Source organism: Chiloscyllium plagiosum, chromosome 16, assembly GCF_004010195.1.
Source record: "Chiloscyllium plagiosum isolate BGI_BamShark_2017 chromosome 16, ASM401019v2, whole genome shotgun sequence".
Taxonomy (NCBI): domain Eukaryota; kingdom Metazoa; phylum Chordata; class Chondrichthyes; order Orectolobiformes; family Hemiscylliidae; genus Chiloscyllium; species Chiloscyllium plagiosum.
This window is the reverse complement of record NC_057725.1, coordinates 60,354,098-60,369,177: the sequence shown is the minus strand read 5'-3', so window position 1 is coordinate 60,369,177 and position 15,080 is coordinate 60,354,098. Positions and strand designations below refer to the sequence as shown.

General features: G+C 39.7%; 1 protein-coding gene across 6 annotated transcripts in view; it reads right to left on the bottom strand.

Annotated features, from left to right (window-relative positions):
- Positions 1-15,080, bottom strand: part of atg13 (ATG13 autophagy related 13 homolog (S. cerevisiae)) — a 78,864-nt gene that overhangs the window by 9,377 nt on the left and 54,407 nt on the right. For all 6 annotated transcript variants that reach the window (XM_043706211.1, XM_043706214.1, XM_043706215.1 and 3 more), the window contains 4 exons: positions 6,870-7,009; positions 5,558-5,675; positions 4,250-4,327; positions 3,297-3,410 (listed from right to left, as the gene is read on the bottom strand). In XM_043706211.1, coding sequence (XP_043562146.1) covers positions 3,297-3,410; positions 4,250-4,327; positions 5,558-5,675; positions 6,870-7,009 — 450 coding nt within the window. The remainder of the gene's footprint in view (positions 1-3,296; positions 3,411-4,249; positions 4,328-5,557; positions 5,676-6,869; positions 7,010-15,080) is intronic.

The window sequence follows — 15,080 nt, the reverse complement described above, 5'->3', positions numbered from 1 at the left end:
AAGGGCAACACCTTGGACAATGTATCATTATATCAGTATTGCACTGGAATGTTAACCTACAATTTTGTGCTCAAGTCTCTACGGTGACACTTGGATCCTAAGCCTTTTGACTCATTGGTGAGAATGCTGTAAATGGAGCTAACACTATCAGTTGAAATAAAGGGACTGAAAATATTCTGGGCAGAACTGGGATACTCATGGACTAATATGACTGATCAAGTGCTCCACGAGACACAATGATTCCAGTCCTTCTGGAGAAATGCAAGGAACTTGGTGCCTTTAGTTGAATCTTACTCAACCTCCTTAGATTACATTTAGTGTAAAATATTAGTGCTTTGTTCAGCTCTTGGGGGAATTCTTTCCCATGCCTGTTATACTGATGCTCTGATGTGGTTTTTTTTTCACCTGGGAACTACTGTCCAGAAGGTGCTGAGCTTTCTACCACCGAACACTCATTTCATGTTTCCGTCAACTCGTAATTTGACTTCACTTATGCCTCAGAGGTATTACTTCATCTACAAAGTCCCATTTCCTCTCCTGTCAGTCGTTTCACATTCACAACAGAATTGCAATGGTAGAATAGCAGATTATTTGGCCCATCAAATCCACACCTCTGAACAGCATTCCACCCAGACACGCCCTTCCCAACCCTGCATTTCCAATGGCTAATCCACCCAGCCTGCACATCATAGTATCATAGAATTCCTACAGTGTAGAAACAGGCCCTTCGGCCCAACAGGTCCACACTGACCCTCTGAAGAGTAACACACCTAGACCCATTCCTCCACCCTACCCAATATTTACCCCTGACTAATGCACCTAACGTGCGCGTCCCTGAACACTATGGGCAAACCACTGGACACTGAAGCCCACCATCCTGAGTACATTCCGCACTCTATCCTCAGTGCTTCCCCCAAGTGATGCTCAATATGGAGAAGTAGTGTTTCAGTAGCTGGGGGGAGTGGGGGGGCGCACTAGGGTATTCAGCAGGAGGTTTCCTTGCTCATGATTGAGGCTTCAAAGGACAACAGCCTCCTGTTGTCTCTAGAATATTGTGCTGTCTCTCTTCGATTTGTCCTGCCAGTGGAACGGAATATGTCAAAGGATGGTGATGGTATGTCTGGGACATGGTATATAATCATTATATCATTCCATGAGTATGAGGATCGGGGGTTGCTTGACTAGTCTGTGAAACAGCTCTCTCAATTAGGGCATTAGCTCTCAGATGTTAGTATTGTCCATTTCTTTTGCTGTTGCTATTCTGTGATATTAATTCTCTGACCTCTGAAACTCTTCCAAAGAGTTCTGTATTATCATCTCTATGTAAGCTTTTGAAAAATCTCTATGCTTTTGACTTCCTAATTTTCACTCATTTACACCCATTGTTCACTTTTTTGAAGAAAAGTCATAGAATCATACAGCACAGAAACCGACCATTTGGTCCAAATAGTCCACACCAACCATATTCCCAAACTGAATTAGTCCCACCTGCCTGCATTTGGCCGATATCACTCCAAACCTTTCCTATTCACGTACTTATCCAAATGTCTTTCATATGTTGTAACTGTACTTGCATCCATCACTTCCTCTGGAAGTTCATTCCACACAATAATCATTCTCTGTGTAAAGAAGCTGCTCCTCATGTCCCTTTTAAATCTTTCTCCTTTCACCGTAAAAACATGCCCCCGGGTTTTGAATTCCCCCACCCTAGAGAAAAGACCTTGCTATTCATCTTATCTATGCTCATGATTTTATAAACCTATATAAGACCACCCTTACACCTCCTACACTCCAGTTAAAAAATAAGGTCCCAGCATATCCTATTATTTTTATAATTCAAACCCTTTATTCCTAGAAACATCCTGGTAAATCTCTATTGAACCCTCTCCAGTTTAATAACATCCTTCTTATAACAGCGTGACCAGAACCCCACACAGTACTCTGGACGAGACCTCATCAACATCCTGTATAAGTACAACATGACATCCAATCTCTTATACTCAAAGGTCTGAACAATGAAGGCAAGCGTGCTGTATGCTTTTTTAACCACCCTGTATACCTGTGATGCAATTTCAAAGAACTGTATATATGAACCCCGAGGTCTCTCTGTTCTACAACACGACCCAGGCTCTACCATTAATTGTATAATTGTGAGGAACGCTGTAGCATTATAGATTGTGGAGGCTATGAACAGCTATTTTGTGGTGATGGTGCACTACTCAATCTTGACACATATTGAAAACATTTATTCAGAAGATTAACAACATTGTATAGCCCATATAAGGTGCAGTTACAAGATGAGCGGGAGAATCATGTTTGTTGCGTGAACAGCTTACACTTTCTTAAGTTCTCAGTCCCTACCATATTTTTCTAACTGTTCAGACATAGATTAACAGTAAAATCACAAAGCTGTGTACTTCAAGTAGGTACTTTCAATATATCTTGTCAAGCACCATTTGAACATGATATAATTTTAGCTTTAATTACCATGAAGGCACGTTTCCAATCTCAGTCACACTAATAGTGAAAAGTGATGATTGATGACTGAACATACCCCAAAATAGTGGACATTGAAATACTAATTTAAGAGATCAAATTAGATGAACACATTGCATATAGTCAGTAAAGCAGGATCTGATAAATCTTTCTATACAGTAAAGACTAAATTACCAAAGAGCCAATATGTTCCTGCTTAATTTTTTAAACTGTAATTTCTACTTGCAAAGCACTGATTTCTTGAATGGAGGATGTTTTCCATTAGCAGGGATCATTTACTTGTTACTTATTTAACCCCACAGGGAATTACAGCTCACTCGAATTGTTTTCTCACCATTATGATTGCAGAATTCCAAAGGGGTGCTGTATAGTACTAAGGAGCTGGAAACACAGCATATTTTCCTCTTCCAAAACAGAGGCAAACTGAAATGTTCCTACCACAATCCCACAAGATAGCAAACTTGATGCAGGCTAGGGGATTAAACTAAGAGTCATTCTGGCACATCTGTTTTAGCTATTCACTGAATAAGACATTGGATGAACAGCCAACACTTTTTCTCCCCCAGTCATTTCATTGCTTTCTCTTTAAAATAAAATTTAGAGATCATTCCCATCAGCCCAGGGACAATGGACAAAATGGTTTATCTTTGTGCCGTAGGGTGAATTTTAAATACTCAGAGACCATAGAATCAATGACCTGAAAGGTTCATTTAAATTTTACAATTTGGGCAATGTCAGTTGCAATTCTGAATGAACTATAACTGCCTGCTCCTCAAAATGCCATGAATAAAATAACTTACAAGTTCCACCATAACAAATTCATCCTGTGTGAGGCCACTGCTCCCACTGGACTGGTCTGAATGAAGACTGGCATGCAGAGGTGATTCTGGAATAGGAGAATCAGGCGGATTTACCTGGGATAAGAAGACGGAAAGATAACGTCAACTTGGATATAATGGATTCCCAATTTATAGCATTTGCGCAAACTATTTAACCAACAGAAATAACCTGGAAGGCAGACAGGTTGATCACGAAGATCAGAGTGACAACACATGGATGGGTATAACCTGACAAAGTGAATTATAGATTTTATACCAGGTTTTCAGGAGACAGCAATATAGTACATACAGAATTAGGGGAAAATAGAAGTTGCTTTCACACATCTCTAAACAGGTAGAAGGCACTGAACCATTAGCAGAAGTTTGTGACAAGATTGTTTTCGCACCCTCACAATAACAACTTGGCATACTGGCAACTTATCTTGCACTTAATTGTAAACTTAAGGGGGTATTAAAACTTGTTAGTAAGACAAAACTACAACACTACCAGCTTGAGGCAACTTCAAATACTTGCCTATTTAAATGTTCATATACACTTCAGAATATTAAGAAAATGGGGAAAGAGAGTGAGAAATAATTAATCATAATTTGTTAAGTTGATAAAATCCTGCTACATCTTACAAATGAATCTAAATTCCAGTGGTGAATCCAAGTCTAGTAAATCCTATTTACTAGAGATCAGAAACATATATACAGCCTTTTAGTGACATGAGATGTGATCATATTCCCAAGAATCTGAACTGAAGCTTTTATCGGTTGTCCAAGTAATATCCACACTAGTGAATTAGTTTAATTTTCTAGATGGATCATTTTCATGGTATAAAAACACATCATGTGCTCCAAAGTTGCTCTAAAATAGCTTTACAAATCTTGATAATAGTCTGTCTTGAATTAACTTTCACTGGCAGACTTACCATGACATCAGTGTCCTCAGATTCAACAATTTTCGGTGCAAATACAGCAAATGGTAAATCCATATTGGCAGCAGTGACCTGTAGAAAGTAGACGCAGAACAGGTTTGTTAGAAGAAGACCTGATGTGGTACAGGGAAGTAACAAAAACAGCAAATGAACATTGTAATTTATATTTTTATTGTTTTCAAATGTCAACTGAATTGCTTGACTGTGTGGCAAGTTACTCAACAATGCTTTGTACTAACATGATATAGCAGTAATCAGTTGTACCAGGACATAATGACGATAACGGTAACATGACTTAATGGTGAGCATCACATGCTAACAGTCATGGAAATAAAATGTTCATGAAAGCTAGGGAAGGGAGCTGGGTGGCAAAACTAACTAAGGAAAGACTTCGTAATTTTGGAAAGAGATTGAAGGGGAAAAGACAGAATCTATTTGGTTGGAGCTGATAAGCAAAGAGGGGATGAGTAAAATACTGAGGGTGTCCTACAACCTCCAAGTAGTGACAGAAAGATAGCAAAGCAAATCTGCAGGAAATTTCAGAGCTATGTAGTGAACGGAGGATGAAAGACGGTGGTTTTCCCAAAGGTCAACGTCTGCATCACTCCTCTTTATTGCTAGATATGAATGAATGGGTATTTACATACGGATTAACATTTCAATACTTGTCTATGATACAAAGCTCGGAGGGGTGGTAAATATTGAGGCTGATACTAATCAATTGCAACAGGACATAGGATAGGATAGCAAAATGGGCAGACAAATGGCAGATGCAATTTAATACTGTCACATGTGAGGTGATGCACTTTTGCAGAAGTACTAGGGAGAGACAATACAGACATGATGGCACAGTTCTAAACACGGTGAAGACAGATGGACCTGGGGAGGATTGTGTGTAGATTATTGAAAGTGGAAGGACATACTGAATGAGTGATTAGTACACAGAGCAGTCAGCTGGCATTTTTCTGCAGCATCCATGTTTCTATTTTAACATACATGCCAGAAAAAGATCACACAATACAGCAATGCGATAAACTTTCACATTACAAAGCAATAGGAACATCTACAAAAAGAGCAAAAGATTGGCAGAAAGTGACTAAACACATTGAATATTATTAGATTGTAAATCTGAGAAGGAGCCATCAGATGGCATCTCAAATTCTCTAGTCAAGTAATTCAGCCCTTTATTTCATCAAATCTAAATACATGTGATTGATTCCCACTACGGTGAAACACGTTGATAGTATTTTGCTAAGAGAAGACAATCTTATTCTACCAGATATGCTATGGTTAGAATCATACCTGACTGGCTGGTTTGTTAACAAACGCTCCCACTTTCCTCGTAAAGGTAGTTTCTAACACATCCTGAGGTGTCCCGCTTTTTCCTTCACTACTCTTTGATAGCAATTCTGCTTCACCACTTCAAAAGAAAAAAAGGGAAAACTGATTAGAGGGTTTGATCTGGGGGTGGAGTTGATGTTAGGTGGTGGTTGAACTGGTCAGCTACAGGGCAATAGGATTTTTGGTGTGCATGTCCCAGAGATGTTCCCTGAAATGCTCCAGAAGTTGACATACTGTCTCTCCAATGCAGAGGAGACCACATAGGGAGCAACAGATGCAGTACTCCACTTGCAGTAGACACTGGTCTAATCAATTTGAACATATTGCCAATTTCTGGTTGGTTGGTTGGCTTTGTGTGCTTATTTTCTTTAAAACTCTAATCTGTATTGCAGAGTTATAGGTCAGATTTCAGTTTTAGCCTGCATTTGATCTGGATTCAGGGGTATATCACAGGGATTAACTGGACAGTGTTTTGACCCTCAGTCAGATGTAACCATTTCAATAAAAGGACCAAGAGCCCATTGCAAAATGTTACCTAACAACTTTAGGGAAAATATTTTTAAATAGATTTTATGCACAATCTGAAAAAAATACAGTTGCCTTCCTGTATCTAAACCAAGAGTTTTGATTTCAATTCAAAACACTAAAGGCAGTTTTGCTGCAATTTGCAGTGAAATGACAACATTTTATGTACGTTAATACAGAATTACTTTCATTATAAGTGAATTATCTAAATTGAGGAATAAATCTGTCATTTCATTCTGTAGGTTTAGTCGTCAACTCTATACCTAGGGGAAGCAGTTATTCTATTTCACATTGGCTTGAGACACATTATTCGAGGCCCCTGAAATTACAGGGGCCCAATTTACAGACACTTGCACTTATGAACATGATCCCACACAGGGGTTCAAGATCTAACATATGAATACTTGCTCTACTTACAAACAGCTACTTTGTATTCTCCTGCATTGTGTTCTGATTCACATACAAATTGACTTGCACATACATTTAATAATTGAACCTGTTCGCAACCTAAGAACTGCCTGTCTATTTTTTCTGCCATTGTATTAGGTTTAAGCTGAAAGGTTCCGTGAGCTAACCGAAATGAAATTTTCCTAGTTGGGTGCTTGTTATACTTTCTTCACAATCAGGTTCAATAATTTGCCTGCCCAGTTTAAGAAAGATTTCTTTCACACCTTTGTAGATTTAATTTCAGTTATGCAGAATTCCGTAATTATCTCCATAATCATTAGAACTCTATTTCCATCTGTACCTGCTGGAAGGAGTTGTTGCCGCATGTTGATTCATATCTGTCAAATTACAGGTTGGCACTCTTTCACCATCAGCCTGGACACCAGGGGCAGGATGTAGAGGCAGAACAGGTATGCCTCCTTCTTTACTAGGAATTACCATCTAGGGAAAAATAATAAAGATGTTATAAGCAAATCATTAAGTATAGAAGCTCCAACTCAGTTCGACTTGCAAGATACCAATCTATTGTTTCAGTGTTAGAGTGAAGCAAAGTGCTGTTGTAATGATACAGAAATGCAAACAAGGTATTACTCAAATGTTTAATTGTATGCAGAGGTTGAATTATTAATTTGCAAATTAAATCAAATACAACAGTAATGACAGGATGATTGATGTGTTGTTGCTGCAATGTGTGGAACCTGATGTGATCCAGAATGAGCATCTGTGATTGTATGCAACTTGAGAAATTTTGGATCTGAGTTGAGGAACTGGAATCAGAGCTGCAGAAATTCTGCCAAATCGGGGAAGAGGAAGGTTACTTGAATGCTTTGATCCAAGGGCAGTCAAAATCCTTCAGGCTAGTTAATTCAAAATTGGTCTGTCTTCAGGGACAGAAAGGTGTGACTGCAGGTAGGAGGATCCAGGAGTTCAATTTAGAAGTTTCAGACTCTGCAATTGTCTATTAGTCACAAAGTCCTTGTGAACTGTGCAGAAGAAAGTGGAGAAGCTGTGAACTGACCATCGCACCTTGGCACAGACAGCTGTTCAATTGGAGGAGGGAAATAGGAATGCAAGGGACAGTATAATTAGGAGCATAGATTCTGTTCTCTGCAGCCAAGAATGGGAGTCTCGAAGGCTCTGTGGCCTGCCCAGAGCCAGGGTTAATTAAGAACATAGAGTCTGGAGAAGATCTCTGGAGTGGGAAGGGAGGAATCCAGTTGTCATCATCTACATTGGTATCAACAACATTGATCGAACTAAAAGCTGTGCTGAACAGTTAGGAGTGAAACTGAAAAGCAAAACCTCCAAGGTAAAAATCTCTGGACACCACAGGCAAACTGGCATTGTGTAAATAAAGTCAGGGAGTTAAGTGCATGGCTCAAAGATTGCTGTGGGTGCAATGGGCTTTAGTTTGTGCGACACTGGTATGAGTTGTTCCAGTGGGCAAGCTTCACTTAGAAATGGAACATAGAATGTTTCAGCACAGTACAGGCCCTTTGGCCCTTGATGTTGCGCTGGCTTGTGAAAATAATCTGATGCCCATCTAACCTACACCGTTCCATTATTGTCCATATGTACATCCAATGCCCACTTAAATGGTCTTAACGTTGGCGAGTCTACTGCTGTTGCAAGCAGGCTGTTCCATGCCCCTACTCTGAGTGAAGAAACTACCCCTAATATCTGTCCTAAATCTATCAATCCTCAATTTAAAGCTATGTCCCCTCGTGTTAGCCATCACCATTTGAGGAAAAAGGCTCTCACTGTCTACCCTATCTAACCCTCTGAATATCTTGTACGTCTCAATTAAGTCACCTCTCAACCTTCTTCTCTCCAATGTAAACAGCTTCAGTTCCCTCAGCATTGCCTCATAAGACCTTCCTTCCATACCAAGCAACATCCTAGTAAATCTCCTCTGATCTCTTTCCAAAGCTTCCACATCCTTCCTATAATGCAGTGACAGTACTGCATGCAATGCTCCAGGTGTGGCCTTACCAGTATCTTGTACAGCTGAAGCATGACCTTGTGGCCCTCAAACTTAATCCCTCAACCAATAAACGCCAAGACACCGTATGCCTTCTTAACAACTCTATCAACCTGGGTGGCAACTTTCAGGGATTTACGCACCAGGACACCAAGATCTCTTTGTTCATCTACACTGCCAAGAATTTTACCATTAGCCCAGTACTCTGAATTCCTGTTATTTCTTCCGAAGTGAATTACCTCACACTTTTCTGCATTAAACTCCGTTTGCCACTTCTCAGCCCAGCTTTGCATCTTATCTATGTCCGTCTGTAACCCACAACATCCTTCGGCACTATCCACAACTCTGCCTACCTTAGAGTCACCTGCAAATCTACTAACCCATCCTTCTATGCCCATAGCCAGATCATTGATAAAAATGACAAACAGCACTGGCGCCACAACATATCCATGCAGCACACCATTGGTAACTGAGCTCCACGATGTACATTTCCCATCAACCACCATCCTCCAACCCTCTGTCTTCATTCAGCTATCAGGATAGAGTACAAACCGTAGAAAAACAGCAGGAAATAAAGTCAAAGGTGGAAACATTGGTTAAAAGGCAAAATTAAGGCTCTTGAATAAATTAATTTTCAGCACAAATACAGGTTAATGAAAATGAGCATATTGCCAATGCAGAAACATATTATAAGGTAATCAAAGCTAGGAACTGAACATTCAAGGATGTGACTTCAAAAAGAACAGGATGGAAAAGAATGGCAGGGTAGCACTGTTAGTATTGGATGGAATAAATACGATAGCAAGAAATGCTCTTGTGTTGGAAGATGTTGAAACTATACGTAGTATTTCTAGGTAATAGTAGCTTTATGGTAGGGCACAGAATGAATCATGAGATAATGAGGGTATGTAAAAATGGCAGTACATTAACCATGTGCGCCTTCAGTCTTCATGCAGATTGGGATAATTAGATTGCTCGGTATCGACACTGCCACTGCGCCACTAGAGGGCCCCCTGTTTACTCTTAATCATCGATTAGACACAGCTGCTACTAAATATGAGTGACAGGTCATCATAGAGTCAGAGAGATGCACAGCATGGAAACAGACCCTTCGATCCAAGTCGTCCATGCCCGACCAGATATCCTAAAGTAATCTAGTCCTACTTGCCAGCATTTGGCACATATCCCACTAAACCCTTCCTATACATATATCAATCCAGATGCCTTTTAAATGTTGTAATTGTACCAGCCTCCACCATTTCCTCTGGCAGCTCATTCCATACATGCACCACTCTCTGAATGAAAATGTTGCCCCTTGGTCCATTTAAATTTTTCCCCTCTCACCCTAAACCTATGCCCTCTAGTTCTCATCATCTCCAAGAAATTGGCTTTTAATTGCAAGTGCAGTGAACCACATTAATTATCAAATGAAAAATTCATACTAAGAATGTAAAAAAATTGGAGCAATAATTTGGCCCTTCAAATTTCCTGCACTATCATCTCCCCTCCTACACTATCGTGGCACAGTAGTAGTCTCAGAGTCACAAGGCCCAGATTCAAGTCCCACTTGCTCCAGAGGTTATAACATGGATGTAGGTTTGCTTGCTGAGCTGGAAGATTTGGTTTCATGTGTTTGTCACCATACTAAGCAACATCATCAGGGAGCCTCCGGTGGTGTGGCCCGCATTTTATTTATATGTTTAGATTTCCTTGGGTTGGTGATGTCATTTCCTGTGGTGATGTCATTTCCTGTTCTTTTTCTCGGGGGTGATAAATGGGATCCAAGTCAATGTGTTTGTTGATAAGAGTTTTGGTTAGAATGCCATGCTTCCAGAATTCTTGCTCGTGTCTCTGTTTGGCTTGTCCTAGGATGGATGTGTTGTCCCAGTTGAAGTGATGTCCTTCCTCATCTGTATGTAAAGATAGTAGTGAGAGTGGGTCATGTCTTTTTGTGGCTAGTTGATGTTCATGTCTTTTTGTGGCTAGTTTTCTGCCTGTTTGTCCAATGTAGTGCTTGTTACACTTCTTGCAAGGTATTTTGTAAATGACATTAGACACCAAACACCACCAGCTTCATCAGCAATGACAATATTGTCAAGCTAGTGGTCCTATGCCTTACCACCCACTTCATCTTCAACAACAAAACCTACATACAAACCAATGGAACACCCATGGAATCTCCAATATCAGGGTTCTTAGCAGAGGCAGTAATGCAGAGACTCAAACAAATAGCTCTGCCAACTACCCAACCTAAACTTTGGGTCCGCTACGTGGATGACACCTTTCTCATCACTGAACAAAACAAATTAGAAGAAACTTTCAACACCATTAATAATACCCTTACTGCATAAAATTCATGAAATAGGAGGAAAACAACAACAAACTGCCATTCCTCGATGTCACAGTTGAGCAAACGACCAATGGGGAACTTCAAACCAGCGTCTACAGGAAAACAACACACACAGACCAAATACTGAACTACAGAAGCAATCATCTCAACATCTACAAACGAAGCTGCAATAGAACATTATTTCAATGAGCTACCACACACTGGAATACAGAGGAACTACGAAGAGCAGAGGAAATCACCTATACAGTATATTCAAAACGAACGGGTACCTAATGAACACAGTCCGCCGATTTCTCAGCAACAAACTCAAACAAGCAGACAAAATACTTCTAGAAACCCTAGCCACTCTCCCTTACATCAAAGGCATCTCAGAAATGACTGCCAGACTTGGCATCATGGTAGCCCATAAACCCATCAATACACTAAAATAGCAGCTAATGAACTTGAAGGACCCTATACAGACAACAAGCAAAACTAATGTCATTTACAAAATACGTTGCAAGAACTGTAACAAACACTACATTGGACAAACAGGCAGAAAACTAGCCACCAGGATACATGAACATCAACTAGCCACAAAAAGGCATGACCCACTCTCACTAGTATCTTGACATATATATGAGGAAGGACACCACTTTGACTGGGACAACACGTCCATTCTAGGACAGGCCAAACACAGACACATGCAAGAATTCCTAGAAGCATGGTATTCCAACCGGAACTCTATCAACAAACATATTGACTTGGATCCCATTTACCGCCTCCTGAGAAAAAGAACAGGTAATGATATCACCATAGGAAATGACATCACCAACCCAAAGAAACCTAAGCACATAAGTAAAATGCAGACCATTCCACCAGTGCTTCACCGGGGGCTCACTGATGATATTACCTAGTATGGTGACAAAACATCTGAAACCAAACCTTCTAGCTCAGCAAGCAAACCTACATCCAGAACCTCAACCTGAGCTATAAATCTTCTCAAAACGTGCTAGCTCATAACATCTCTGAACAGGTTGAATAAAAATACCTGTACTGTCTCCTTATATCCTGAGTCCATTTGTATCCAAACATGTATTAATCGCTGTCTTGAGTATGGTTGAAGAATAAGAGTTCACATTCCTCTGAGGTAGAGAATTCCTTTGAGCAGAGAAATTCTCCTCAGAATCTATTCTAAATGCATATCCCTTTATTCCGAAACTGTAATCCCTCTAGGGCAAGTATGCCCTTCCAACAGTAAGTAGACAAAAAAGACACTAAAAATCACTGAGACCTACATAACCACAGTAAATTTCAATTACTTGTGCACTCCAATTCCTTTGCAGTAATGGCAAACAGACTACTTGCATTTCTAATTGCTTGCTGTACCTGCATGCTACTTTCTATGATGTCCACAAGGACACCTGAATATCGGACTTCTGAATATCAATATCAAATCACTTCCGAGTATCAATATATAAGAACTTCTGAATATCAACATCTCCCAGTCTCTCACCATTTAAATAATATTCTACTTTTTTTATTTTTGTTACCAAAGTGGATAACTTCACACTTCCTCAGTTTGGCTTTCATTTATTACACTCCTGACCACTAACAATCTGCCTACGTCACTTTGTATTTCTTTGAATCCTTAGCATAACCTTTCCACTGTAACCTTGTACTGACAATAAACCTGAATATGTAAACACCTCGTGCCTTCATCCAAGTCACTGACAGATTTTCAAATGGCTAGGGCCTAAGTTTTGATCCTTGTGTTACTGTACTACATAAAGCCTGATAACCGAAATGAGGGCCATTATTGTCAATAAATCCTAAATGCATACAACTAAATTATTTGGAGTCTGAATTATATGCAATAATCTCTTACACAACTTACTAAAACTTTTTCTAAAAATCTAAATACTGGTTATCCCTTCCACTGCGATGACTACCGTAAAGACCTTGAAATGGTTTTGCTATCAATGATCTTTCTCTTAAGTCTATTGTGACTCTGCAATTAATAATTTCTAAAGACAATACTTCTGCATTCCTGATGACAGATTCTAGCAGCTTTGTACTACTGATGAGAGCTGAAAAATGTGTTGCTGAAAAAGCGCAGCAGGTCAGGTAGCATCCAAGGAGCAGGAGAATTCCTGAAGAAGGGCTCATGCCCGAAACGTCGATTCTCCTGCTCCTTGGATGCTGCCTGACCTGCTGTGCTTTTCCAGCAACACATTTTTCAGCTCTGATCTCCAGCATCTGCAGTCCTCGCTTTCTCCTACTACTGATGAGAGACTAACTGGTTTGTTGTTGTCTGTTTTCTTTCCACCCTTTCTTTAATTGGTAGGCTTTACATTTGCTGACTTTCAATTCATGGGAACTTTTCTAAAATCTAGGACACATTTTAAGATTAAAATTAATTCTTTCACCGTTTCCATAAAAACCTCTTTGAAAATCTCAGAACATAGCACAGCAAGTCTCAAATTTATCAGCTGTTCCTTCTATTAAATGTTGAAGCAATATTTCATTACTGATACTAGTTTCTTCAAGGTTCTCATTCTCAATGGAATCTTGGTTCCCACTATTTTTGGATGTAATTAGTCTTTTCATCTGTGAAGGCAGATACAAAGTGCATGTCCTGTTGGCAAGGAATTTGCGTTTACTTTAGATAATCACTTCCTTTTTTGCATACCTGTAGAAGCTTTTGCAATCTGTTAATGGGACAGAAAAGGCAGGGGTTCATTTACCCATTGGGAAACATATTAAGGTATGCTTTGGGATTTTAACAGTACACAGCACTATACCTTAAAGGTACAGTGGAGCTGTAAAGTTGTCAAAGTAGAAACCTGCCAAGCATGAAGTGCCAGGAGACACCAAATCTGTTAAGATCTGTCAAAGTGTTTTTTTCCTAGTGAGCAAGAGCACTTTATTAAGATAATGCAATATAGAACTTTAACTTCATTATTTTGCAGTCTACTTGTGTACTAGGTAAGGTGGCATCACAGGTGAAGGGGAAAGGGTGGAACAATAAGTTGGTATGACTGACATTAAGTTAACACCAGGGTTTTGAGGGTCACAGTGGAATGGGTGGAAATGCCATCCCCATGAGGAAGGAGAGAGGGCTGTGACTCACACAAGGTAAACTCAAATTCACTGCTGAGTTTGTTACAAAGATGCTTTACTTATGATATGGATATGTTGGTTTTGGACTGGGGTGCACAAAGTTAAAAATCACTCAACACCTGGTGTTGTATGCTTTATTTAATATTGCTTGGAGGATTTAACTTTTGAAGGATCGTGAAAAGTTAGTCCAAGTTTTGTAGACATACCTGCAGTGGTTTCTTTAAAATAAGCTCTCAAAAGTTCATTGTGGACATTGGAAAAATGTTTTAAAAAAGAGATCTTAGAAATCACATGCCTGGTGATAACTGTTTGCCGTTGACTTTCTGGAGGTTGATTTGAAAAGTCACTAGCTGGAGAGGTGCTTGTTTTATCTAGTTCAGTTGAAGGAAAGTTTGCAAAGAACTGGTGCAAATGGAGGAAAGCCTGCTTTCCTGGGAACCAATTGATTTGTAGGAAAGCCTGCTATGGACTGGTTGCGCAGCTCATCTCTCCCACTTCTGAAGAATTCTCAAATTCAGTTCAAGGTGGAACGTATTTGTTCTTTTGAAAGCACATCTCAATATTGTATTTCCTGAGCAAGCTATGTCCACCCGACTTCAGGCATAATTGTGTATGACTAATGACCTGACCACATGTGCTAGGACATCAGAGCAACAGACTCCAGAACATCCTCTGCTTTAACCTATTGCCTTCAAGAATAACCTATTGGCCAAGGTGATTTTTTTCAGAAACCTGTCCCTCAAGAAAAATCTGTTTACCCCTCTTTTCCTGAAAGTGTGTGTGTTTGCCTGTGTGTTTTGCGAGTATTAGTAGGGATAAGCATTTCTACTATGTATGTGAACAATTATTGCATCTTTACTGAACACGTTTTGTATTGATAATAAATCAAGTTGTGCTTTATTAATAAAGCTAGTTGATAGATCCTTTTGGTTAAAACCTGATACTTATAAAAGGTATTTAACTGGTCATCCTGGTAGCTGGAAAAAAGATTTTTTTAAATGTTGGGATCTGTGCAGTAGAGAGACTTGAATGATAGGGCACTTACCCAGTCTCAGTCATAAAAAGTTCAAACAGACCCT